This window comes from Excalfactoria chinensis, chromosome 8, assembly GCF_039878825.1.
Source record: "Excalfactoria chinensis isolate bCotChi1 chromosome 8, bCotChi1.hap2, whole genome shotgun sequence".
Classification (NCBI taxonomy): domain Eukaryota; kingdom Metazoa; phylum Chordata; class Aves; order Galliformes; family Phasianidae; genus Excalfactoria; species Excalfactoria chinensis.
The window spans coordinates 19,729,231-19,756,119 of NC_092832.1; the positions used below are offsets into that span (position 1 = coordinate 19,729,231).

Here is a 26,889-nt window from a genome sequence, read left to right on the forward strand (position 1 = left end):
CCCGGCAGCCCCCGCGCGGCGCCGCCCTGACAGCCCCGCAGAGTGCGGCCGCGCGGCACGCCGGGAGCGGTAGTCTGTGTACGGCGTGCGCGCGCCGCCAGGCGGGCCGGGGCGTGTCCTGGGGGTATATAGGCGGCCGGAGGGGCCGGGGGCTGCACTGTGCCGCACCGCCGCCCCTTTTCCTACCGCCCATTCCATGCAATCCTCGGCCGCCGCGCGCTGCGTTGAGCCCGCGTCGGCCGCCCGGGAGAGGTAGGGCCGAGCGGGGAGGCCCAGGAGCGTCGAGGCGGGCGGGGAGGGGAAAGGGGGAAAAGGGGGAAGGGGCCGCTTTGGCTCCGTGCGGCCGACCGCGGGGAGAGCGGCGGGCGGCTCTCCTGCGGTGGGGAGGGTCGTGGGGCCGGCAGTGCTGGCGGTGCCGCCTTCTTCCCGCCGCCTTCTTCCCGCCGCCCTCCTCCGTGCCGGGTCCGTCCGGCTCCTGCCGCGCCGCTTCGCCGGGACCAGCTGGGCCCGCTCGGCTCGCGCGGAGCCACCACGTGATCCCTGCGCGGCTGCTGCCATCTTTATTGGGGGCGGCCGACGCCGCCCGACCTGCCCGGGCGGGGTGGGCCGGAGGGGAGGGCGGTGGGAGGGCGCGGTCACGTGGCGCGGCGCCCTCAGCCCGTCAGGAGCCGCCGTGGGGTTTGGCGCCAACGGTGGGGGCGGGGCGACGGGAAGGCGGGAAGCGCCCATTGTCTGCGAGGGGCGGCCGGGCCGCTGGTCACCGGGCGGCTTTTCTTCCGGGCCTGTCGCGCCCGTCGGCGCCGCTCCGGGGTCGGGCCCTGCCGCGTCCCGTCCCGCTCACGGCTCGCTCTGCCCGCGCAGGATGGAAGAGGACCTGGCCGCCCCCTCCACGTCCGCCGACAGAACGGACAGGTGAGGCCCCGCGCCGGGCGGCTCCCGCGGAAGCGGCCGAGCTCCGGCAGCCCGCCTGGCGCCGCCGGTTCCCGTCGGAGCGCTCAGGGCTCCGCGTTTGGTTCCTCTTTGCAGCATGGACGTGGACGCGGAATCCAAGAAGCTGCTGGGGCTGGGACAGAAGCACCTGGTCATGGGGAACATCCCGGCCGCAGTGAACGCCTTCCAGGAAGCTGCCAGCTTGCTGTAAGTAGCTGGGTGTGCCCGGCAGGGCCTGCTTGACACCCGCATGCTGTGTGCACCGGAAGGCTGAGCTGGTCACAGTGCTGAGCTGAGCACGGCGTTGGGCAGTGAGCTCCGGTGCAGGACAGCATCCCGGTGCTGTGCCGTCTTGTGCTGCAGTCCTTGAACGAGGAACAGGAATCTGATGCTTTTCTTCTCCTTGCGCAGCTCTGCTGTGGTCCGTTCACATGGAAGTAATGGGGTCGTGTTACTCGCTCAATGCTTGCTGGGATCGGTCGGTCTCTGAGGGTGATACTTCTTGGATTCTTAATTAACTTGCTTTGCTGGGTGCTTCTGAGAGCCAACTCTGTGCAAGTGAGCAGGGCTTTCATCTCTCCTTCACAGTGCTGAGTGAACCGTGAAACTGCTGCTTCCTGCCCAGGAGCTTCTGTCTGTAAAGCTCAGGTCCCAAATCCTCTATTGCAGCACGGGCAAATAACGCTTTGTTACTTTTTCAGGGGTAAGAAGTACGGTGAGACAGCGGATGAGTGTGCAGAAGCTTTTTTTTATTATGGAAAATCGCTCCTGGAGTTGGCAAGGTACGCTAATGGCTGCTTGTTTACAGTCACTGTCCTTGTGTGCACGGTGTGCTTCCTTCAGGGGGGTGGTTTGTAGCTGAGCGGGGACTGTTTGCTCCTTCCTGAAGTGACTGGTTTAAAGCTTGGTAACTGAGAATGAGAAACGGTGTTAGGAATGATGCTTCTGGAAGAAAACAGCCGCGCTGCTTTGGAATCTGATAACACACTGGTTTGTTCTCTGCTTTTTAAGCAGTGTTTCTTAATAGCAGCGCTTTTCTAGGAAGCAGGAAACAAATGATGTTTTCCTCCAGAAAAGTATCAACACCTGCAACGTTAGTAAAATAGCTTCACCTTCTAAGTATCTGCTGTGTGTGTGAAGCACATAACACTTGGGTACCCAGAGCCTGGCTGGGGCGGCAGGGCTTTGTCCCTTGGTAGCTATGGTTATGCTGGGTGGAACGTGCTGTGCTGGTGCAGCTTCCACAATTAAAGCGATGTAGTTATGAGAGCCAAGTGATAATGATCTCTTGCTTCTTTTAGAATGGAAAATGGTGTACTGGGAAATGCCTTAGAAGGGGTGCAGGTTGAAGAGGAAGGAGAAAAAGCTGAAGATAATTCTGCATTGCCAGCTGTTGATGGTATGTAAAGCTGTCAGCTGTGTCATGGAGGTACAAGTTAGACAAGTTTTTGTCCAACTGGTCAGAGTTGGTGCTTTGGTGTCCTGGGTAGTCAGAATCATCCTCTTGGAACTTCTGTAGCCAAAATGGACTATTTTGTTGTTCTTATCTTGCCTAAAGATGAAAACTCCTGCAGTGAACTTATTGCTTAAGCATGTGTCAGAGGGCACCAGATGTCTGTGCTCTAAAACGCTGCATTCAAGCTTGCTTTCTTAAGCTTCAGGGTCAACTTGAACTGCTTTGTAACCTTGTGGCAGTACAGTGTGTGTAGCAGGACAGGTCAGGATTGAAAAAGTCCAGGAGCGATACTTGCTTTGTACTGGGCAGCTGGAGATAATGCAGGAATTCCTGTAATCCAGACCATTAAAACACTGGCATCTCTTGCTTAGCTGCGACTAAAATCGCTAGCGCGCAAACCGCACACTGCTTGAGCAGCTGCTTGCAATAATGCAATCTGGGGAAGGGGTTTGCTTAGTTTGAGTTACGTTGGTTGCATCCAGATTCCTTTTGTTCTGGAAAAAAAAAGAGCTTTTAGGAACGGAATGCCATCTAACCTGATGACAGACCAACACTGGAGGGTCGGAGGGTGGTGTTATCAGTGCCCGCTAATGTCTTTATCACTAAACTCGAAGAAATGTTTATGCTTCCTCAATCATGTAGAAGAAGCAAGGGAGGAGTTAAGAGAACAGGTATATAATGCCATGGGGGAGGAAGAAGAGGTGAAGAAGTCTCCAGTGCTAACTGAGAAGGAAATCAAAGGAGAGGATGTTGAAATGGAAGATGTTACAGAAAAAAAGCCAAAAGAAGAAACAGTGACAGACATGGAGGTAAAGCTTCAAGGGTCTGAAGAGAAGACAGAGACTTCCGTGGAGAAAGGAAATTCGGAAGAGCATGACCAGCAGACAGCTGTGGAAAAGAATGCAGGAGCAGCAGCTGTGGAAGAGAAGGCAGAGGAGAAAGAGCAGAACACAAAGCACGAAGAAGCAGAGGCAACTGAGGGGAGGAACAGCACAAAGGAAGTGTTGGATGAGGAGCTGAAGGCAGCTGTGGAAGAGGACGAAGCTGCAGAAGCACCGGCTGAAAAGAAGGGAGGGGCAGGAGAGCAGACAGCAGAAACAACAGAAACTGAGACAGCTTTGGAAAAAGGAGAGTCTGTAGAAGGGCAGGCAGAGGAGGAGAAGGCAATGGCACAAGAAGGGACAGCAGAAGGGCAGGCAGCAGCCGTGGCAGAGCAGAAAGAAGCTGCAGAAGAACAAGCAGAAGCAGCTGAAAAGAAGGTGGAGGAGAAGGAGTCAGTGGAGACAGCTCCTGAACAGAAACCAGATGAACCCAAAGAGCTGGATTCCTCAAAAGAACCAACGTCTGCCGTGGGTGAAGATCCAGCTAATGATACAGGAGAAAAGACTGAAGTGGCTGCTAAGGTAGAGAAAGAGGAAAAGAAAGATGACCCAATGGAAGAGAGTGAAGGTGCTAAGGTAGAAAAAGAAGAGAAAGATGACCAGATGGAAGAGGGAGAAGGTAACAGTGAGGAGAAAAGTACTTGTGGGTGGCTGACTTGCTGGATTTGGCTAACAGTGGGTAAAGTGTTCCATTCAGGATTTTCTGTTTGCCTTAAAATGAGGAAAAAGGGGGTCCAGAAGGATTTTATATCCGACTAACTGGCTTCTGTAAAGTTTCAAGAAATAGAGAATAGTCTCAGTTTCTTTAGACTAATGCTTGACTAACTGCAAAGCAAATCTTTAAAGCAAACTTACAGCCCTGTGAAATGCGTAAGTAAAGGCTAGGCTGGTGGAGAATACTGAATGGATGTTCACTTGCATGCATCTGGGTTTAACGCACTAACCTTCGAATAACTTAAACCATGAGTTGCCTCTGGTTATAACCGTACTGTAAAACAGTGGAGCAGACAAATAAGAACTGCTGAATATATAATAAAGTGAAAAATAAGCTTTCCAGAGGGCAGGAAGTGACGTTCTGTTTGAGTCTTCCTAGCAGTAATCAAAAGTGAGAATCTGGCTGTTGAACGCAGACTTACTGCTTCCGTTCGGCGCAGTTTTGGAGCTCCCTGGCTTTTTCTGCCATTCTGCTTCCCTGCTTCATTATGGCTGTTTGCAAGGTTACGTTAAAGTCGCCTGCTAAAACCTGTATGCTTTGCTGTAGCTGTATGTGCATGGCCTTAGTAGGCCGTGGATTTCTGTTGGACAAGTTCATCAATATTTTACTAATAGAAACTTGGTTTGTCATTAGCTCAGCTGCACAGGAACAGCCTTGTTGAGGAGAGGCAGTTCTTCACATCAAATAGTTGTGGATACTGGAAGGACTTGTACTGCTCAGCACAGTAATGAAGCAGCTGCCTAGGAAGGTGTCTGACCAGAGTGTGACTGAACATAACTGAGTACAGTTACCCACTCTTCCTTATCCTATGAAGGACTGCTTATGTACATGCTACTTCCTTTTGCTCAGACTCTTGTTGTTATGAGGACACCCTTGAACGTCCTAGTCTGGTGCACTGACAGCAGCTGTTCTGTTTTACATTTGATCAGGCTGTCCATGTACTTAATTATTTTGGTGCTCTCTGGCTGGTGACTCCTTGGCTGTTGAACTGAGCAGCTCATGGGTCTTCTAGTCACCATAACAAGCTCCTGCTGTCCTAGAATTAGTCAGTGGTCACAGTCTGGTGAGCTGGTTGACCTGCAGCTGTAGTCACAGAAATTAGGAGTTCTTAAAGTAGATTCCTTAGCTGCACACCTCAAAAATCTACCAGTAGAGCAGATGATGCAAAACTTCCACAGTATCACAAGTCAAATAGCGCCGTATGACAGCAGGTTCATTGGTAATGTTGTGAATATCTGAAGTGAGGAACTTAAATTCAGGATCAGTCTTATCTATATGCAGCTTGGTAGTTATCTTGCTGAAAATGCTTGTTATCTGTAGCATGGAGACCCAACAACTGACCAGCACCTCTAGGGCTGCTTGGGATTCCATGGGTTCAGTGGGGATTCACAGTGTGTTAGTGGGAACAATTCTAGGTAAGTTTCCATGCTGCCATTATGAAGTTACATTTTAAAATGTAAACTGAGGTTGCCTGGAACTACCTTAGTTTACAGTGCCTGATGTTTTCAGCAAGATGGCTGCTGCTGTGAGTAATTTTACCTGTGCTCTTCTTAATCACACTTCTAACCTCTCACTGGAAGGATAAGGGCTGGGTAAAACACTCCACCTGGCTCCGTGTGAAGCGACACAGTAACAACAAGTGTTCTCATTCATCTTGCTTTCCTCACAGAAACAGAAGAATCTGAAGAGGAAGATAAAGAAAATGATAAAGCTGAAGATGATAAGGAGAATGAATTGGCAGTGGAAGACAAGGTGAGGTTGCTGAGCTCTGATGTTGGTGCTATTGAATGCATGGTCTGTCTAAATGTCACATGAATATCTTTAAGCTTATGAAAGCACACTTGTATTTTGTTTATTCCTATACAGGAAGTTAGTTCTGTGCAGTGAAACCAATGTTACCAAACAGAGGCATCAGTGCCATGTAGGGTCACTTGATTTTTTTGTCTGTAAACTGGTGCTTATTCGGCTGCACTGAAACAAGTGCTTGTGGTCTGTGTGTCATTGAGGCAGCCTGGTGGAGGGGAGTCCAGCCTTGGTTTGTCACTGAAGTTAATTGTAACAGTTCTTTGTCAGTTTTTGCTGCCTGGTTACTTAGTTTGAGTGCAGCCAGTCCCATGAGTGGTGAGAAAGATGGGGAATTCAGCGGCAATCGTGGCACTGCTTAAATCTAAGGAATTATCTTGATGTAGCAGTTTACACTGGAAAACTCACTTTTAGGATGATATTGCTGCTTAGTGTCCTGTTATTTCTGGGGGCAGGAGGAGAGAGGAGGCTGTATCAACTAACACTGTAAGCTTATGTTCCTCTTAAACACCTTCATGCAAACACGCAAAGTCTCAATTGATATAATTAACTCTTACACGTGTTTTTACTTTGAGCAGCTTGGTTGAAATGTACTCTTTGGGAACGCAGATTAAAGGCATAAGGTTGTTTAATGTGACAGGTATCCAAATGGCTTCATATTTTATGCATTTCTGGTCTTTACAGGAAAGTGAGGAGGAGGAAATTGGCAATCTTGAGCTGGCCTGGGACATGCTGGAGTTGGCCAAAGTCATCTATAAGAGGTAAAACCTGAGGCTGTGATTTGAATGCTTGCTAGAGAAGCTCCCTGAGTTGGGAGGCGGTGAAGGCATAATGCTGTGTATTTCAAACACTTGGAAACAGCTTTTTGTTCCCCTTGATTTAGGCAAGAAACAAAAGAAGCTCAGCTTCATGCAGCTCAGGCTCATCTAAAGCTAGGAGAAGTTAGCATTGAATCTGGTAAGTAGTGCTAATTGTTGTGTATGAACTGCTAAGTTAAGTCTTGTGTTTTATTTCATACTCGAAAATGAGTAGAGGTGATTCAAGGCTGAGAAGGTTTGGGAGGGGTTAAAAAACAAAACAGCCCAGGTTTGTTTAATTATAACAGTACAGCCATAAGGTAAACTTCTTAATGGAGGAACCAATGAAGTTCCTTAAAAAGGCTGAACTGTGCTTCCCTAGAGCAGCAAAAGAAAGCTTTGTGTTAGAACTGGTGTACCATCAGGTTAGAGCAGAGCATGGAGTTGTTTCATAGAGATTTGATTAGCTGCAGAAATTGGGAAAGCATCCTTAGATTACAGTGTTGTAAATACGCAAAGCCCTCTTGAGAGGAGGAAGGGAAGTGGACTCGAAGCAGTGTTGGGCTGTGAGTGCTGTCCCTTGATGACAGGAAAACATCCTGTTACTGAGCTCAACCTGTATTCAGTAATAGTTCTGTTTTCAGACTACGTAAGATGGAATATGTAAAATGTGTTATTTGTAAAGACCTTATGGCTGGCTTCTACAGAGAACTACGTGCAAGCTATAGAGGAGTTTCAAGCCTGTCTGGCCCTGCAGCAGAAATACCTGGAAGCTCATGACCGCCTGCTGGCTGAAAGCCACTACCAGCTGGCACTGGCCTACCACTACAACAGCCAGTTTGATGAGGCAGTTCTGCAGTTTGGTAAATCCGTGGAAGTCATTGACAAGAGAATGGGTGAGCAGATCACTAAAATCGCCTCGCTAACTCAATAGCTGCCATGGATCAACACTAACTTTAAATTGCCCCAAGACCAGTTTGCAATGCAAATGTTTGCTAACAGCCTGTACTGACATCAGAGTTGTCAAAACAGCATCTGTTGGTGGGTGCTTGCCTCTGTGGTGTTTGCAATGAGGCAGCTACTTTGCCTTGAGGCTTTTTTTTGCCACGATAACTTTGTCATTCTAGCAATGCTTACTGAACGAATAAAGAAGGCGGAAAGCGGGTCCCCTGAAGATGAGAAGGAGATTGAAGAACTGAAGGGACTTCTCCCTGAAATCAAAGAAAAAATAGAGGATTCAAAGGAGTCTCAAAAGAGTGCGAGGGTAGCTGAGCTGGCATTGAAGGCAACTCTGGTTAGTGCATCCTGCATTTTCCTTTGACCCAAATGTTCTTCGTGAGGCTTGAAGTAAACCAGTAATGGGAGAAGCTCAGACTTCATGTAGATCAGGAAGTGAACTTATGCAGTTAAAATCTAAGGGTTAATAGCGGGTATACTAAAATTAATTGTTCCAATCTGAACTTGAATTTGTTAAGCTTCTGAGCAGTAAGTCAAATGTGCGACTCAAGTGTCACATCATTACATGAGCTTTTCTTCTGTCTCTCCTATACATAAGTGTAGAAGCAGAACACAGTAAGACACAGTTTGATTTTCTGCCACTTCCTCAACTGTGTATTGGCCTTTTGTGAATAGATGACGGTGTGCTCATTAACTATTTCTTCTGCTTTTCTAGGTTGGAACTACATCTGGTTTTGCACAAAGCGAAGGCAGCGGTTCTGTTTCCACAGTAAGTTGGACAGAGAAAGTTGTTGAGAAACTTCATGTCTGCTTTAAGGATTATGGCTTGCTGCTATTGACACGTCAGTGTCTGTTTCTTAATAGATTCCAGTAAGAAAAGCAGCTGATGGAGCATCTCAGTGTGTTACAGACATCTCTCACCTGGTCAGGAAAAAGGTGAGTCCAGCATTCACTAATAGAATAAACAGTTTGTCGGAGTACTGTTGTTTTGCCCACTATTGTTGGATTTCTTGGCTTAGAGCTTTTTCTGTGATGCCTGGAAGAACACTTAAGAGTAGTAACAGAAATAGTGTGTTAAAACTCCTTTCCACTGGGAGGTAATCAGTCTGGGAACCATCCAGCCTCCAGATGTGTTGGTGATGGTTCAGCACCGTGCCTGACCCACACTGATGCAGCTGCAGGGCTGGTTTGTTTGCCTTCTGGGAGCTGTTCCCCGAGCAAATGCCCTGCTCTCTTGAGAATCTGCAGGAAGAGCAGGGCAGCCTATAGATATTCAGAAATAACAATACAGACAAACAACCAGGCTGTGTTGGGTTCCCTTCTTTCCAAGTGGAAATGGAGAATTGGACTTGAAAAACAGCAAAGCCAGTTCTAGTGTGTAGCCATGCTAAGCTGTCTCTCACTAAGAGAATGGGATATTGGACATGAGGTTCCTGTAAAGGTATTGGTTTTCTCCAGAATTGCTCATATTGCAAATCATCCTGTATGGAATCTTAGTTTTTATATTACATCTGTTATGATGCAGCCTGCCCTGTGTTATGCTGGCTGCTTTGAGTTCAAGTTTGTTAGCAGCCTTGATCTGCTTCACATGGGTGACTGTGAATACCATCTATCCACCTAGATGCTATTACTTAGCTCAACAGTAACTCATTCCCCTGCCAAACTATAAGGGTAACTCAACACTGTAGCTACTGGCAGTTGCCTAATCTTTCAGGTTATACTTTGACTGAGATGTTTGTGCTTCAGAGCTTTGGTTAAATCCTAACACTTTTAAGTTCTTGAACCTGGCAAGTAGAGCTGAAATAAGTAATGTACAATGACATCTAGATGCTGACCTTCTAAAAATACTTGGAACTGCTATTTGTGCTTAGTGAAGACTAAACAATTTTATCTTCAGAGGAAACCAGAGGAGGAGACCCACCAGGGAGACAATGAAGCTAAGAAATCTAAAGCAGAACCGGCTGTCAATGGTGGTGGTGGTGATGCTGCCCCCAGTGGAAATGAGGTTGCAGAAAAAATGGAAGAGGAGGTGGGCAGCTGAGTCAGGACTCTGTGCATATGTATTTATATATATATATTTATTTTCCTTCCCCCTCTGTTCAGGCATGGTTTTGTGTGTTGCTCACGTACTGGTGTTATTACCTGTTGGCCTTCATAGGCTTCCCACAAGATGGGGAATACTCCCAAGCTGCCAGGCTGCATGTTGTATTGAAGTGTCTGATGCTGAGTGAGATGGGGAGATTCCAGCTGTGGCCCCCTGCAGCAAAGCGGGGGGACAGAAATATAGGCTGGGCTGTTGAGTTGGGTTGAACAACAGCACAAAGCCCTTCTGCAGAGCATTTCTGTTGTAGGATGTTTAAAGTTCTTAATTTGGCCTACAGTTGTTACTGTTTCAGAGTAGTTCTGGGCTCCGGAGATAAATGAAGCATGCATGGTTATGTCTTGAAATGAGAGAAACTGCTGCATGAGTTGGTGCTGTAGTGCAGGGCTTGATGTTATAAAAATCAAATGCTTCTCTTTTCTTCTAGACAGAGAAAAGGCCACAAGCAGAACCAGGGGCCGCAGTTGAAAGCACAGTATGATAATTCTTTAGCTTTGGACACTCCTCTCCTTCAAAGGAAAATGGTTTTGTATATAGTGTATTTTTTCACTTTTTGGCAACTTTTGTATGACTTCAATAAAGATTGTAAGCAAATATTCCTTGTTCTGTCCCTGTTTCTCTCTCCAGCACCTTCCTCCTTTGCTCTCCTGCTGCAGGTGAGGCAAGGCTGTTAGCATCTCTGACCAGTTACTGTGGTGTGATACCTTCCCTGCTCCCCTGTGCTGCAGTGGTGTAATCAGAACTTATGTGACTCCTGCAGGCAGCTGCGGTTCCCTGTGTTACCTCCCTGTACTCCTGGCTTGCTATGGCTGAAGAGCATTCTGTGAAGTTGGTGCTGGTTCTGTGTCATCTGACTTCAGAGCAATAGTACAGCTCTGTTCTGCATGATGTGACTGCAAACAAGGCACTTGCTGGTCCATACAATGAAAAAAGCTGGGAGCTGAAGAGCTGCAAATAGAAGCCGTTTATTACACACCCATCACATGGGCTCCATGATGATAGAGAACATCTTGCCATAGATTTTGCTGCTCCCTAGTTTGAGCCTTAAAGCTTCCTGTCAAGCTTTTCCTAAATGTACCTTGAAAAGCGTCTAATGGAATGAGCAGCAGGGAAAAGGGCACAGCTCATCATGGCCCTCACCTCAAGACTTTGTGCTGAGCTGGTGCCTCCTAAGTAGGAGGGGGGTCATCCAGGGCTCCCAAGGGAATGCTAGGGAGGCTAGAGGGCACAAATGCGTGGCTGGAGGCTGTGGGGCTTCCTGTCCCCAGAGTTGGCCTCAGTGGCTCCTGGGGAAAGAAAGAGGCAGCTTTTATGGGAGTGAGCCCCGGGAGCACAAAGTAAATCGCACTTGCAGTTTGGCACTTACAGAGGGAATGCGTCCCGCTGCAGACAGGGAGCAAGTACTAAGTCAATACCCTAGAACGCCCCTCAAGGTGAGAGGTACCCCTGCAACCCTGGGACCGGACTCACCGCTAGAGCGAAGGCTGGGGGGGAGAACGGAGGGGCCACGGGCGGTGGGAGGACGGCAGGGGGCAGACGCGGCCCCATCCCCTCTGCTTGGCGTCGCAGCAGAATCTCCATCTTTGCCTGCAGCTGAGCCAGCTCCTCTGCATGCTGCTGGGCTGCCAGCGATCCTGGGAAACAACAGCTCGGACACACTCGGCTGCCACCTCACAGACAAATGGGGGTTGCTCCATTTCCCAGTCACCCACCGACATCAGCTCGCATCTCCCTCCGGACCTTCAGTGCCAGGAGCTCATCCTCAAGCCGCTGGTTCTCCATCTCCACAGCCATCAGTGCCGCATCCAGGCCCCGTGCTGCCTCAGCAGCAATGGGGTCCTGTCTCTGGGCTCTGTGCTGGGGCTGGTGCTTACTCATCTGCGCAGCACTTCTCTCCAGTGCCGTGGCCTCCAGCTGGAGGTCTAACAGCTGTGCCAGGGTGGCCTCATCGTGGCCACCAGCACGCAGGTATGAGAGCCGCAGTGCCCTGCCATGATGCCGGCATGAGCCCTGGTGGCTGAGGCTCTGCTGGGCTCCCATCTGCCCTCAATTCTCACCTGGCCTCAGCTGCCAGCGGCCCGGAGGGTGGCAGGAGGGTGTCGAGGTAGACGGCAGCCCTGGGGAGGATATGGGCAAACTGGGGTCCAGTGGGCAAAGGGCCCCTTTCTGAGCAGCACGCAGTAGGGCTCACCCTTGGTGCTGGTGTCCAGCTCTGCCTGACAGCACCTCCGTGACTCGGTTCATTTCTGGTGACAGACGCTTGTTGCACAGCAATGCCAGGCGCCGGCACAGCTCTGTGGGATGCGCAGCTGGGTCACTCCAGAACCACAACCCTAATCCCCGCACCCTGTGCTGGTGCCTACCCTCTCTCTGCTGCTCTAGCTGTTGGGTCCTGGCTCGGATTTCAGCCACGTGGCGCTGATGAGCCTCCAGCAGCTCCGGTGCTCGTGGGTCCCCCCGCGGTGGGTTGGGCTCTCCCTGGGGCACAGCGGCAGCCATGGCAGTAGGGGCTGAGCCCACAGGGCCGGGAGTGACCCCGCACTACGCTACAGGTGATTGGGGCTGCTGGGCTGGTCTCACCTGCTCAGCTGGCCGGCTGACAGCAGGGGCACGGAGCAGCGCCCGCTCACGGGGTGTGAGGATGTCACCCAGCGGTGCCCCACGGACTCGCCCCGGGCCCTCACGTCCCTGAGAGGACCGAGGGAGCTCGGAGAGCAGGAGCAGATGGTGTCGCTTGGGCTGATCCTCGTGCTGGGACACCGTGACCTTGAAGAGGCAAACGGGATGGGAGGGCAGGAAATCGCCCAACACCACGCGGACAGGCAGCACGGCTGCTCTCCGGAGGAGCTCTGGCTGCTGGGACGCCCACGTCCTCGGCCCGCGGACACGTCCCAGCCCCGCATTACCGAGCGGTCCCGCCGTCCCCCTGCTCTTCCCGGCTCCTCCCCAGGCTCGCCGCCCGCCGGGGCCCCGAGGCAGAGCCGCTCGCGGTGCGCCCTTAGCAGCGCCCGGGAGCCGAAGGCCATGCGGCAGCGGGGACAGGCGAAGGCTCCGGCAACCGCCATCGGGTTCCTACAGAACACCCGTGCCCGTCAGCCCGGCCCGGCTCCGCGGCCCTCCCTCCTCCGCGCCGACCCGCTCCGGGACGCTCCGGCGGTGTTTGAGGCCGCTGTTGCTATAGGCGCCGGACACGCCGAGCCCCGCTCCGCCCCAGCCGCACGGCCCGTCCCGCCGCGCTCCGCTCCGTGGGCCGCCTCCCGGCCTTCCCGGCGCTCACCTCCACAGCTCCGCTCCCCCGCAGCGCTCCTGCAGTCCCGCCCGCGTCTCTTCCCGGTGTCCCCGGGCCGGGGCAGCCGGCGGAGGCCGCGTTCCGCCCCGCGCTGCCCGCCCGCCATTTCAGGTAGGGGCTCTGTGGGGCGGGAACGCCTCGTTGGTTTCACCTGTTCTCACAGCGCTCGGCCCGGCCCAGGCAGGTGCAGAGCTGAAGGACGGCCCGTTTTCACACAGGATCCCCACAGCCGCCCGGTGCTGCCACAAACAGCTGCTCGGGATCGGCTGTCAGCACGGCCGTGCGGCCGAGGGACTTCCAAACTCACCCAGTTCGTAACCAAGCCGTGCTGCCCTGCAACGCCCAGCTGCGGCTCTGAGGCACAAGCGCTGCCCCGACCCCCCGCCGCACACAAACACCACCTGCTTTCCGCCCCACGGCTGTGCGAGCAGCTGAACGGACACTGAAATAGCTTAGGCCACACCTGAGTTGTTTGTAAAATCCTTTTTAATCTAATAGAAATGTTTTCATGATTTTTTTTTTTTTCTTTCTTTAAAAAAGATTTCAATGAAAACAGCTTTGGATTCAGACATTCCCTTGCCACGTTGTGAACACAGACAGCAGCATTGCACCAGGAACAGGCAGTGACACCGACCGGCCGAGCTCCACTATTTCGTATGAAGCGGAAAATAAAAGCAAACTGCTTGAGTGGAAGATAATTCCGATTATTTAATTTCTTTAAAAAAAACAAACAAACAAAAAACAAAACAAAACCAAAAAAATAAACACCAACCAAACCAACAAACAGTGGCTGTCATCTCTCCGCTGTTCTCTCCCTTCTCCCTTTGCAAAGGAAGAGTTCAGCTCCTGCAGTCCCAGCACTACAGCAATGTTTGCCAAGTGGAAAAAGCACAGTGGGAGAAGCAGCTCTTTATCCCCAGCGCTGTTCGAACACCCCAGCGTTGCACATCCCTTGAGAGGAAAGCTTTTCTTTACATAAGAAAGACAATTAGAATTGGCAAACTGATGCAAAATATTTATTCCAAGTTAGTTATTTTTGATGCAGTAGTTTTTCCCCCTCATACAGACTCAATGTGATAGTCACTTTTTTTTTTTTCTCTTTTAAATCTGTAAATAATGTTATCAAAATAATCTTAATCTTTGAAATCTCACAAAAAATTTCTATTTTACAATCCACCCTGAATATCAAGGCTGCAAGAAGAAGAACACAAACAATTCCTATATCCAAATATTTTACAGCTGTACCCAAAAAAAAAGAAGAAAACCACAAACGCCTGGTTAAGTGATGAAGCTCCCCGAGCCGCCAAAAAAAAAACACCAAAAAAACAAAAAAAATAAAATAAAATAAAAAAAAATTCATGTTATTATTAGCATTAATTTAACATAATTAGAACTTCAATAGCCATTTTTTTTTTTGTCATTGACAATGATTGTTTTAGCACATCGTTACCGCACGGCATTGTGTAATGCAGCGGCGCTGTTAGAAGCTTGCTGTTGCAAAGATCAGTCAGCCACTCGTATCCTGCTTACCAGACTGAACTTGTGCACTGCCCCACAAGGGATTCCTGTCAAAAATTTGCTAGCTGCACAAACTTCTATTAAGCGTTAGGGCAAAACCAAAAGAAAAAGCTAAAGAAGCCAATTTCTCTCTTCTTTGGGATACAATTATTTCCCTTGTGCATGAAGTATCAACAGAAGAAAAAAACTGAACAGACTGGAGACAGAATAAACTCTGTTTAGTTTATACAACCCCAAACACGTGTTGAACTATGAACTGAGTTTATTGGGTTGGTTTTATTTATTTTAATTTTCTTGTGCCCGCTCTCAGGCATCGTCATCTGAAGTCTCGCTGCTACTAGTTTCTGTTTCCGAGTCCTCAATCTTTGTCTTAAAAGTGCTTCTCCAGTGGAACAACAGGCTGGAGCTGCGGCCCTGAAGAAATCCGTTCTTCCCAAATCCGTTTCTTCTTCGCTGTGGGAACGAAAGTATGTTTTAAAATAAGCACAAGTACGGAGAGTAACTGTCACTAATCACCTGTGGGCACCGGTCCTGTGCTCACTTGTGTATGTACGTGTGCTCTCCTATGGATAACAGAGGGTCATCAACTACGATCCAGTTTCGTTTCTGCTCTAAGTCTTCTAGAACACCCTGGGCATTGCACAAATGGCAAGAGTTACAAACATACCTGCTCTGATTTAATTTGGAACTCTTTGAGCTCATCCTCTGTGAGGGGAAGGTAATTCTCATCATTTTCAGGATATTCCTGCCATCCCATTTCTTTCAATAACCTGATTCACACACATAGACACAAAAAAAAAAGGGCACAGGGATTAAAGCAATGGAACAAAGGCAAAGGTGAGAACAGTCTGTCCACGAAGCACAAGGTTTTATACTAAATTACTTTGAATTCAACAGGGAATCTCTTGCATTACAGACCACTTAATGTTTAGTGATTACCCAATATTTTTCTTACTCAATGTCTTCTACAAATATTTAATCATCAGCATTTCCATACGGTGGGTAAATGACTGGTCTGGCAGAAGGAAAAAAAAGCAACCAAGCAGTTCTGAAATTCTACCCAAGGACACTGATGTGAGACAATCCAGCACCTCAGCTCAGGAGCTTCTAAAAGTTACCATCCGCTTACAGCAGATGCCCACAGGCCACTTACTCACTGAAGGAAGATACAAACCGAGATCTAAAGTAAGAATTTTCTTAACTCTCTGCTACCTTTACAGAACTTAAAGCAGCACAAGAGTATTCCAAGGGTAGACAGAGCGAAACCAGTATGTATGAGCATGCAATATCTGATTCATAACCCAGATCACCACCTTCAGGATGCGATACGCAGTAATGAATTCATTGAACAACACTAGGTTTGTGTTGCCTCACCATGTGGGCAGGTAAATCTCCAGGCAGCATTAACACACAAGGATGTGGCACCAGGGAAGTGCAGGAATTTAATTACAGACCTTGGCAAAGTCTTGGCTCAGCTGTCATCAGTGTTTGTTTTACTTGAAGACTCCACCACCCACTCCAGCAAACAGAAATGGAACCCACACCTCCACTTCAGCTTTGTGTACTTCCCAGAAAGTTTCCTTCTTGCACAGTCCGAGGACTCGCCCTCTTTTACTCCAGACACCTTACTTGGCTTCTGCCTTACCTGTGTTCTGCTTCCAATGAATGAGAGAGGTTTTCCCCCTCCTCTGGCAAAGGGAGAGAAAGGCCATTTTGATGGCAATTCTCTTCCCAGTTTTCCTTTGGTTCTGGTGTGCTGTTGCTCTCCATCTAAAGAAAAATAAAAGCAAAGTGTGCAAAGAGGTGATATGATATGATATCACACTTCCAAGTTCAAGCTTCTGCTCTTGGGAGTAACCCAAGATCTTTTGAGTCAAGGCTTTCAACAGGGCCTGGACTGACAGTGACCTGAAAGCAGCTTCCACCTAGCTGTGACAAGACAATACAATACGATATGGATGGCACTTTGGTGGACTGCACTTTGATGTCAGGGGAGTAAGTGCTGGCATTGCAAAGCCATCATCAGTGCCTCCACAGCATAAGAAAACCATAAAAACTCCACTCTTAAGGATGCTGTTTACTTACATAGTAAGACACAGACTTTCACATTTAGGATTCTGGTCCAAGCCTGAGGCTTAAGCCTCTATGCTACACACTTTTACAAGCACTGAATTCAGCTTTCCTGTGAATGTAGTCTGACATCAAGTTTGCAATCAAAGACAGTATTGTTCCATCCCTTAGAGAACTCTTACAAAGACCCAGATTACCTTCATCATCTGTCACACCTTCCCTTCCACCTCATTTATTACTTATCCTTTAGCATTTCATCACGTTATGCATCTCCTTTCATCACAGTGCTGCTCGCTACCTCTGCTGGCATGTATGTCAGACCAAGGGAAGTCATTCATTTCCACGCCCACAGCCTGAATTACATATGCAGCTTTTTTCAGTGCCCAACTCCTTAAAAACAGTGATCAGTAAGGACAGTGATCTTACATCATCCAGCTTGTCACATTCTCTGCTCTCTGTTATCTCCCCATTCCTATCATCTTTCAGTGCCTTCAGGAATTCGCTCTTTTTATCGGTGGTGCGACGCATCAGCTTTGTCAAGCGTGAAGAGCAGATCTCGATAGGAGGGGTGGTGCTGGAAGGACTCTAGACAAAGAAGGCAGAATAAGGAAACTTTAAAGGGTACACTCTTGCAAAGATCGGACCCTTTTCAGGATCTGTACTATTAAATGCTCATCAGTTCCTGGACTAGCTCTTAACTCCTTAAGAAATCTCAGATGTCCATCAAACTGTGACTACTGTTGTATACCCAGTTCTTCCCTTATCAGCACATTATGCTCCCACCTATCACTACCAACTCTGCTTTTTTTTCCTTTCCCTAGGTGTCAATGCGGCCAAGAATACATTTATTTTGTTCCTTGGCAACATAACTCTCCCATGTAATGCAGGAGACTACAACAGAAAATGTGGGCAGAGAGCTTCATGTAGGACTCAGTCCACAAAGATTATAAAATCAGGGAGCTTAGGCTCTGTTCACATTTGTGTATTAAGCCATCCTGGCTGCCCCTACCCTGAAATTAAGCTTTGGGCTGGGAAACTCTTTTCAGGGAGTGGCACATCTTTAACCAACTGGACATTAAACAGCCACAGTCTCTGCCTCCTCCCCTGGAGAGCACGCTGCTGATTCCTGCCTATGAACACTCATGGGAGCCCAGATGGTTCTGTGCATGGCCAGGCACGGACGGCATTCACCTGTAGGAAATCCGTTCAACTGAATTCTTGAACCCAAGGTTATCTCACGTGCTCTTCCACAATGTTTTGCTTCCTTAACTACCTTCAATCTTTGCTCCAGGCACAACAGCTCACACACTGGCAATGTCCCAGCCACGGCAGTGCAATTAAAACAGCGATAACCAAGATGAGCTGAGCTTTCAATTTCATGTTTTGTCATTTTGATCGGCCATCCCAGTATCCTAATCTTCTGCTCATATACAGTCTTCATGGCTGGCTACTCTAAGGTGAGGAACTCAGCTACTTGTGTGGATACCTGACACTAGAATTTCATGCACAGAGACATTCTTTATTACTTGCTTTGATTGTTACCTTTTTCTCAATTAAAAAAGCAGTGCCATTTCCTAAAGCATGTAGCTTCTCCCCTCCTTTTTTTCTTTCCTCCTTTAACTAGTGTGGGAGGGTTGTAAATTCAGGCTCTCAAAAATAAATCTCCTTTATAAAGAAGTGTTATCATACCACCCGGTGCTCTGAGCAAAGATCAAGGGAACTAAAATATTTAGCAAACATAACCAGGCAGCAACAGCTGCTTGTATTTCTCATGCCTGTTGCACATAAAACACTGGTGTGCAACGATGCTTTTGAGAGAAGTGTGTGCTGAACATAATGCCTCACTTTTCTCAGGTAGCCTTCTCAGAGTTTGCCCTATTCAACACTGTATTGAACAGACCTACAATGGTAAAAGACAAATGACTGAATGTTAGGATAAGAAGCTACTGTAGTACTTAAAGCTCTCAACACAGTAATTAGTTCGACTGCAAGTGACAGAAGGCAGCAGTGAACATAGGAGAATGAAAACCAGCTATCTGTGGGTAATTCTGAGTACTCTGCTAGGAGCACTTGAGCTTTCTGCAAGAAATAAGATTACTGAAAGGGAACAAATTCATTTCTGTTCTCATTCCATTCATTACTTTCTCTAGAGGGCTTTATAATACTTGAAGAGACTGTTACATAAAGTAATACAAGTAGTTGGTCTTTTGCATCTTTTTTAAAGGTAGGTTTAGCCATTTGAATGAAATATCAAGGCATCTCTCAGATACTCTAACTGAGCACAATGCATAACGACAGGCTTGTTCGGACATCAGCCAATGAGCAGAGGCAATTACTCATACAAAAAAGTCATCCTATGCCATTTTAGCATTTCTGACTGAATCCTGAATTTGTCTTGGACTGGCTAAGACACAGTGCCAGCGCTACCCAGTATCTTTTAGTTTACAAGACATTGTTTACAAGACTTTATCCCTATCTCAGAAGTAAAAAGGCAGAGATCGTAGTAGTCCCACAGAGCTGGGATTACTGTATTATTTGCTGGCCATGGCCCTGTGTTTCCATACTGTCAGTCTCCAATAGATTCAGAAAAAAACATATTGCAAGTGTTCAACTTTAGCTGGGAGGAATTTAAGCACTTTCTGTTTAGTAGACTGATGCTGGTAACAGAAGTATTAAGGGAAGCATTGCTGTCTCTGACAAAAAGCCCAGCTGCCCCATGCTCCTGTCAGAAAAGTATCCAACAGCTTTGCTGACTGAAGTTTCAGCCACAACTTTCTTAGAGGGAAAGAAAACCATAGCCAGACTACTTAATTGGGTTGTTGCTACTGTATGATAGAAAGCACATGTTCCATTGGTATCTACCTTGAGGTTAAAGCCAATATGGCTTACATACTTATATTGTAAAGGTGTCTGTACTCCACTGTGTTTTACAAAAAGGAAGACTGTCAGTAGTACAAAGGACTCAGTCTAAGGACAGACAAAAGGTAAGGAGAAGGGATGCAGCTCCAGATCTATTCCTCCAAGTGACAGATGCAGGCTTTTTAACTAATGCTTTTAATGACTGCTCTTATACTCAGTAGCAGGTAAAGCAGAGAAGCACAGGCTGTTTCAAAGTAAAACCCACAAAGCAGAGAACCATAAAGATGACAAAGTAGGTTTTGTAAAGGAGAAAGTCAAATGCACAACTAAAAAAACCCAAAAACAAGCCCTTCAACCTCCCCCCCCATAAGCTATTACACCTGAAATGCAAACCACACAAATTACAATTGTTCTGATTTAGTCAATTATTGATTTTAATACTTTTTAAATCTTACCACCAACTTTTGGTTCATGATGAGGAAAAGTTATTCAATGCCATTTTTCTATAGAGCTTCACTGAATTTCAAGATTCAGGACAGCATTTTGTGTACGAGCTATGAAGTGAACCGCAGGAATGCTGGCCAAAACACATCAAGTCACAGTTACCAGTGAAGTGTTAAGTAATTTACGTTTGGAGATTCTCTCCACACATCAGACCAGAAATGGAAGTAAGCCAGCTTTAGCCTCATCAGATTACCTCCTACCAACACTAAAAACAGGCATGAAGCTGAAGACACATATACAGGCTGAACCCCTCAGAACTCATTGCTTGTGCTGTTGTTTTCCTACAGAAAAGAAGCAAGGCAGTCACTTTCACTTTCCTTTCCAATAAAGTACTGTAGAACAGAACGGGAATCAGCTTATCTTTCAGTGCACACCTTTTCTTGGTATCTGCAGTCCTGTAAGTCCATGCGTGTCTAACAACACAAGGCTATTAAGTATGAGGTTTTTCATTTTTAAATTGGGAAGAAATTCTAGTATGCTTGGGTAAATGCTAATGGCAACAGCTTTACAACCAGACCACTTGAGAGCATCAAAGATACACTAAAGATGCGCTAAGAATGTACAAGTGAGTCATCCTTCAGGGGTACAAAGCTAGGTATCACATGCAAAAAAGATCTTATTTGTTGAAGCTATAGTAGGTGACAGTGATAAAGTTCCCTTCTTACACCCAAACCCAATTTCTTACCTCTTTGGGAGAGGTGAGGACTGAGCCACTTGCCAGTACCGCTGGTTTGGTTACAGACACTGGACTGGTAAAGGCAGAGTCACGGCTGGAGGAAAGCGAGCCTGGCTTGTGTTCATTTCTGTTGGCTTTCCATGGACTTGGCTATGTTGAAAAGAACACAAAAGACAAGAAGTGGTAAGACACTACAATGGGTTGGTTGCAAGCAGTAAAGCAAAAACTGCATTGGCAGAAAAAGTCCGTTGTGTGGTTTTTTCTCCTCCCTCTCCAAGAACATTCCCAGCAAGTTCACCTCTAAATACATTATTCTTCCCCATTACCATCTCCCGTTTCCTCCAAGTCACAGCAAGTTCTGCTTCACAGGCATGACCCTCTAACAAGAAAATGCAGTTGGAGTCTAAGGAGAAAATCCAGTGCTGCTCTTCATCAACTGGAATCACCACCAAGAGAATCAGTGCATCTTGCAGCAGATAGGAAACAAAGATCCCAATTAAATCCATGTTTCATATAGGAACACTGTTTGCCACAGTCTGCCTCACTTGACAGGAACTTCCCCTGTGCAAGAAAGAAGCACCTCAAGGAATCTTTCTGTCCAAGCTGAGAATGTAAATTCCCTAGGGCTCTGGAAGTGTCCATCACTGCATTGATTTAGCCAAAAAAAGTAATAGAAAGTAGGCAGTTTAATAAAGTGGACGAGCACCTACTGCTTTGCTCTGGATACTCTCTGCAGTGTCCCTTAGGTACAATGGCAGTCTGGCTGAAAAGCAAAGCCTTCAAGATAACTTGGAACTTGTTACTTGGAGTTTTTTTCTTGGGCCTGTCTTGTCAGCCAAGGACAAACACTGAAGTGGCAGCTTTTATTACAGTGACACTAACAAAGGACTCGTATCAGGCAGTGTTAAAAATACATTTGTCAAAGCATTAAGGCTTAATGGTTCCTTTGAACCATTATGTTTCTGAAGCCAACTTGATAGCAAAATAATTCATACATGGTGTGATTAAGTTGTATCTGACATTAAATAGATCTTCTATCCATGAGCAATGAAAGCAGAAGCCATAATTTCACTATGATCTCTCTCTCCGTTGGGCTATTTTATTCCATTTAAAATAAACGCATCACCAGAGGAGACCATCACTCCATTCTCATTAATAGCCTTCCACACCAACTTTAGAAGTAGTCCACAGTGCTGAATAAATAATTCAGCACTCATACTAGATTCCAAACATCTATTTGAAACCCAGAAAAGACCCTGGTCTCTGCAATATTGCCTGTAGTAAGTTTCTTAGGAGTGGGGAATTAATTTAACAAGAAGCTTCCCTCTGCATATTCACATGGATGCACTCGTTCAGGTATCTGGCTCTGGGCTGCTAATTGTTATTCTCCCACCTTCCACAAAGTGGCAGCTTACACAAATTCAAACACTGATCACTGCTACTTTCTTAGAGAGACTGCTGGATTCAAGGGCAACAGCTACAGCTGAGCATCAAAAGGAATCACCTGCATATTGTGCCCTTCACTCACTGCTCACCTGTGAACAATTCTGCCACAACTAAAGGAAAAATGTGCTTTCACCACTGCCACCGTGTTCACCTCCTCTGGTACAAATAACAAGCATATTTCAGCCAGTTTGCCTCTGACAGCTTTCCAGTACTGCTGACTTTGTCAAAAGGAGCATTCTGACTCCTCTAGTGCTTTATGCACTACAACTTCCACACAACCTTCAGGAGCCTTCAGAATAATGTAGTCTACCACAGCTTCTGTCTCTACCTTTAGAAGAAGGCATCACACACACAGGCTTTCTACCTACGGACAAGCAGATCTCCACCTTTAGCTCTATCAGTGGTTGTCATTCACTAACACACAAGCTGTTGCTGAGACAGCACACAATTCCTAGCTGTTGAAATCCCCACCAGTGAGCAGTATCATACTCCCTCTACAGCCTCAGCACTGTGTCAATGCATGCACACTTCACGACTGGAGAACACAATTTATATCACAATTAACACGACTGTGATCTCCTGGGAGCTGCCACACATCACGAGGCAATACCTGCTCCACCAGCCCAATAGCTTGTAACGTGTTATCAGCTTTGTCTTATCTATGGTATGAATCCAGGTGTAATCCACACCTAGTATTTGCTCTGAACAGAATATCCTTCACCAAAAGGAAAGTGAGGCAGCTACTGTAACATACGGCCATAACTCTGAATTACATATAGCTGTATAAGCTAGAACACAAGTGAGGAAGATGGCAGAACTCAAAATCCCCCCCAAAAACAAACCCTGCATTTTTAGCATTAGTTCAACTTTCACACCACAGTCCCAAGACTGTCTCCAAAAGCCTGATCATACTCCTGACATTATCTATGAAAATTAGAGGCTTTGTTCCAACCGTGGGCACAGATTGCTGTATGGTTTTGTTTGTTTGTTTCAATAAAAAATTAAAATTTAAAGGGTAATTTCAGAGAACAGTTTGGAAAAGTTTCAAGAGCAGCTCTTCTACAATGAATTAACAGGAAAACTTCTGCAAAGGGTTTTAGAAGTAATGAAAACAAAATGCAACAGCAACAACACAGCAAGAACTAACAGCTATGAAAATATTTATGTTTGACTTCCACAATTTCAAGGCCATGGGTAAACATGTAGCAGCACAGCAGACCTTTATACAGCTTTCAGAAGTACATTTCAATCTCTTAAGCTCTACTGCTGGTACCAGTGCTAGTTTTCAAACCTCACGATTATCTTTTCACACAAAAATAACAACAGTTAAGTTAGAAAAGCTGTATGTGCTCCTTTTCATTAAGGTACTCTTTGCTTTGAAGCAATCAAAGACACAGTCCGCTGGTTTGGACAAACAATACCTTTGGCTTTCTGTTTCAAACACCACTTCAAACATCCAGACTAAAAACTGGTAAGGCTGTATAGATACGTTTATCAACCAAGCCGTACAAGGGCAAGTGACAGCCTCATTAGACTCACTGTACTACAACTCCATCTAATTTAGCTATTCGGAACAAGTATGGATATGGACTGAAATACGTAATGGGTTGATTCAGTGAACAGAAAACTCTTCTACTGATAACTCTTTATGTTAGGCCAATTTATTCCATGTAAAGGAATAAAGGTTTGGATTACCTTATTTCACAATCATTTTAACTATTAGGATTCCTCCTCAATTTGGCAGAATTTGATCTGAATTAAGAACAAGTTATGAAAGGGTAAGAAATTCTGGACTTGCTTCCTCATAGAAAAAGTTCTTAAACTTTCCTTTTTGAAGTGTAAGACTTTCTATGCCAATCACGGAGGACCAGCAGCAATGCGGCAGCCAGCATTAGCAATTAACACAACACAATTTAGAACGCGAGTATCTGCACGTTGTTTTTTAAAGAACTAATAATTTTCCTTAACTTCTTAAATACTTGCACTATCAATCCTACAAAATTTCTAGAGCATCCGAACGTGCAAATTCCCTGAAGAAAATGGGCAAATTAAATCTAGAACTGAGGAACAAACAATGTCTCACTTTTTTAACCCGCTCTTTTTCAGTGAAATTCAAGCACAATACCAATTACTCATCCAAATTTTCTCGAAGGCCTAAAATTGAAAATACTGTAACCTAGCAAGGATTATTTAAGGTGTGAACAATTCAAACGCATCTTTAGTACACATTCCTCTTCTCCATCATTCCTTATTCTGTCCAATTTATGTAACATATCAGAATACACACGTACTCAAACATCAGTATAATCAGAACAAAGGTTATTTCTCTATATGGAAAAGACCAAACAACATTTTAACAGGGAAGAACTACCATGGTATAAAGGTCTCTACTGTAAAGGCCTGTATCTCAGAAACTACTGCATTCTAACTCTTATTTATTAGACATAATTCCCATGTCCAGGGGGAGACTTTTCCATTGATCTACAGTTCACTGACTTGGCTGGAAAACCTCATACCTTGGAAGGAGGAGCTGCAGGTTTAGGAACCAGATTTTTGTAGACACTTGGGACAATGGTGGTGGCTTTGTTACCATTTGCCAGGTGAGAAACAGGTGATGTAAATGCAGCTGAGAAGGCAGCAGCAGGATCCTCTTTTGAAACCTTTTTGATGACCAGCATCTTGGTAGGTTGCTTGGCACTAGGGGGGTTTTCTGTAAAAATGTAACGAAGAATTTGAAATACAAACGTTCTGTTTCCTAACAGGCTTAACATAACGCTCCAGTTTCTCCCCTTTAAACCTTAGACATTACATCTGATATTCTTCCGTTTCAGTTCTGAGAAAATATATTAGACAAAGATGTTAAAATCCAATCTTTTTTCAGTTAACCACAACAGCTCCCTTCACTCAGAAGTGAAAAACCAACAGTGATGCCAGCTAACAACGTTCTGCTATAAAACAGAGATCAGAACAGATTAATACTTTTTTGAGCAACCAAGGATCAGCTGTTAACTCATTACAAAATATTTTGTGCACCCTGCACCTTAAGAGATGCAGCACTTATGTGAAGCAAGCAATGAGAACTTCTTGGGCCAAACACATTTTCAAGAGTAGAATAATTTATATAGTTCATAATATTTATCACTTTCTGCTTTGATGTCAGCCTTCCAGACAGCAATGTAAATAACTTTACCCACCCCATACTCCGGAAGGTGTCCCTAAAGGTTTGTTCTGGTTGTTGTGTCTTCCAGCCTCTGGATTCAAAGATGGCTGTAAATAAACAAAAGATGCAACAGAGTATATTCATTATATTGCACGTAACAAATAACGATTTTGTATTACTATAACATCCTTCTATGAGATCAGTCTGTTTCTCTGAACAGCACCCGAGTTAGAAGAAGAATGCTCTGTCAGAAGACACCTAAGAAGCTCATATTCTCATTTGCTTTTGCACTATTTCCAACAGAGCTGTTAGAAAATTGAGGAGAGGCTCTTCAGCATTCTACTACACATAAAAGATTCAGGCATTTAATCATCAGCCTGGCAATATTAGGATCCTAATAAAAAAAGAATGAAAAAAAATCTATATATTCATACACAGAAAAGCTAAACTATTCACATGGAGCTTCAGAATCAACTTTTCAAAGCAAAGTTGCATTCAGGCCCTCTGTTCTCTGCAGACTTACCTTTGATTCAGTATCAGAACTTAGTGGAACACCTAAGGACATGTCCAAGCTCAAAGAAGAGTACAGAAAATCCAAGCATTCAATGACAAGTGCTCCTGATTACCTATTCCTCTTCCCCTTTACCAAATAAGTTCAGTAAATAACAAAAAAAAAGCCATCTTTTTCCTCTTTTTAATGAATTCTTCATGTTAGTTTCTACAGCTAAAGAATAAGTCTCCAATAATGAGCTCCTAAAGTAGTAGGCATTTCTGTTCTGTAAGAATTAGGAACAAATGCTTCACCACAGCACAAATTCTTTCCTCAGACCCTACAAATTCCTGCTTTAGTGCTTCACTTTTTAGTTACAGGTCAGCTTTATAGCAGTTGAGCTCACACCACAGAACTCAGAACAACAGCCTGTTTTACAGGGAAGCATTCCCACTCTGTCAGTCATGCAGGCCTAAAGGCTACATACTTAACCACAGTCTACCTTAGTTTCACCACTACAGCAAAGGCTATAGGAGAGTTTTTCAGCAGCTTGCTACTAGACAGTAGGCACAAGGTATTACCTTCTTCAGAGAGAAAAAAAAAAAAAAGGAAAAAAATTTACAGAAAAAACAGCCATGTGATTGGAGGAAGACACTTATCAAGGTACTGCAGAGAATGAAGAGAAAGATTTAGATTGACTACAACAGTGCAGTTGCAATCATTACAATAACTTTCTACATTTCAAGAGGCTTTTGACAGTCTAAAGAACCAGCTCATGGCATGCTTGAGAAATCAGATTAACAGAAATCTACAGGTAAGCTTCATCGTTGATCTCCAGGTGTTAACTGAGCTCTGGTGCAGGCTACCACTCCTACAGCAGAAGCAGCTGAACAAGAGCGTGCAATCACTCCCTAGGCACTCCAGTGAAAAACCCAGCAGTTTAAAGTTAACTGGCTCTTGCAGCAATTTAAGCTGAGACACCACATTTTGTCCTGAAGCATCTGCACGACATTCATTATTTCACTCCAACTTCTAAACTTCCAAATAGACGCAGTAACATCGAACTGCCATGAGAATTTCGGATATAAAGAGCCTCACAAAAATAAAAAATGAAGAAGGAAGCAAAAGGTTCAAGATGATCTATACAAGCGTGCACACCATCACTAGAAACTCTCTTGACTGGAGGCAACAACGGCTTGAAGCACTGAAGGTGAAGTTGAAGGAATCCCATTAGGAG

General features: G+C 45.9%; 3 protein-coding genes across 3 annotated transcripts in view; 1 reads left to right on the forward strand and 2 right to left on the reverse strand.

Moving 5' to 3' along the window:
- Window positions 1-90: 90 nt before the first annotated feature.
- Window positions 91-10,231, forward strand: NASP (nuclear autoantigenic sperm protein). Its single transcript, XM_072342986.1, has 15 exons — window positions 91-252; window positions 862-912; window positions 1,027-1,137; window positions 1,632-1,712; window positions 2,232-2,329; window positions 3,029-3,886; window positions 5,652-5,734; window positions 6,470-6,546; window positions 6,669-6,742; window positions 7,290-7,478; window positions 7,710-7,876; window positions 8,255-8,308; window positions 8,404-8,475; window positions 9,437-9,568; window positions 10,068-10,231. The coding sequence occupies exons 1-15, from the start codon at window positions 197-199 to the stop codon at window positions 10,119-10,121; spliced, it is 2,157 nt and encodes a 718-aa protein (XP_072199087.1). The 5' UTR covers window positions 91-196; the 3' UTR covers window positions 10,122-10,231.
- Window positions 10,232-10,589: 358 nt separating this feature from the next.
- On the reverse strand, window positions 10,590-13,191 carry CCDC17 (coiled-coil domain containing 17). The gene is made up of 9 exons (XM_072343510.1): window positions 12,918-13,191; window positions 12,547-12,712; window positions 12,221-12,406; window positions 12,004-12,118; window positions 11,832-11,934; window positions 11,698-11,757; window positions 11,353-11,627; window positions 11,111-11,274; window positions 10,590-10,926 (listed from the first exon to the last, which is right to left on the reverse strand). Exons 2-9 carry the CDS (start codon window positions 12,703-12,705, stop codon window positions 10,810-10,812), a joined length of 1,179 nt encoding a protein of 392 aa, XP_072199611.1. The 5' UTR covers window positions 12,706-12,712; window positions 12,918-13,191; the 3' UTR covers window positions 10,590-10,809.
- Window positions 13,192-13,399: 208 nt separating this feature from the next.
- GPBP1L1 (GC-rich promoter binding protein 1 like 1) overlaps window positions 13,400-26,889 on the reverse strand; it is a 32,056-nt gene continuing 18,566 nt past the window's right edge. The window contains exons 6-12 of the mRNA XM_072343410.1: window positions 25,197-25,269; window positions 24,519-24,712; window positions 20,566-20,706; window positions 16,944-17,102; window positions 16,093-16,217; window positions 15,115-15,217; window positions 13,400-14,900 (exon numbers count right to left, since the gene is read on the reverse strand). Coding sequence (XP_072199511.1) covers window positions 14,754-14,900; window positions 15,115-15,217; window positions 16,093-16,217; window positions 16,944-17,102; window positions 20,566-20,706; window positions 24,519-24,712; window positions 25,197-25,269 — 942 coding nt within the window. The 3' untranslated portion in view covers window positions 13,400-14,753. The remainder of the gene's footprint in view (window positions 14,901-15,114; window positions 15,218-16,092; window positions 16,218-16,943; window positions 17,103-20,565; window positions 20,707-24,518; window positions 24,713-25,196; window positions 25,270-26,889) is intronic.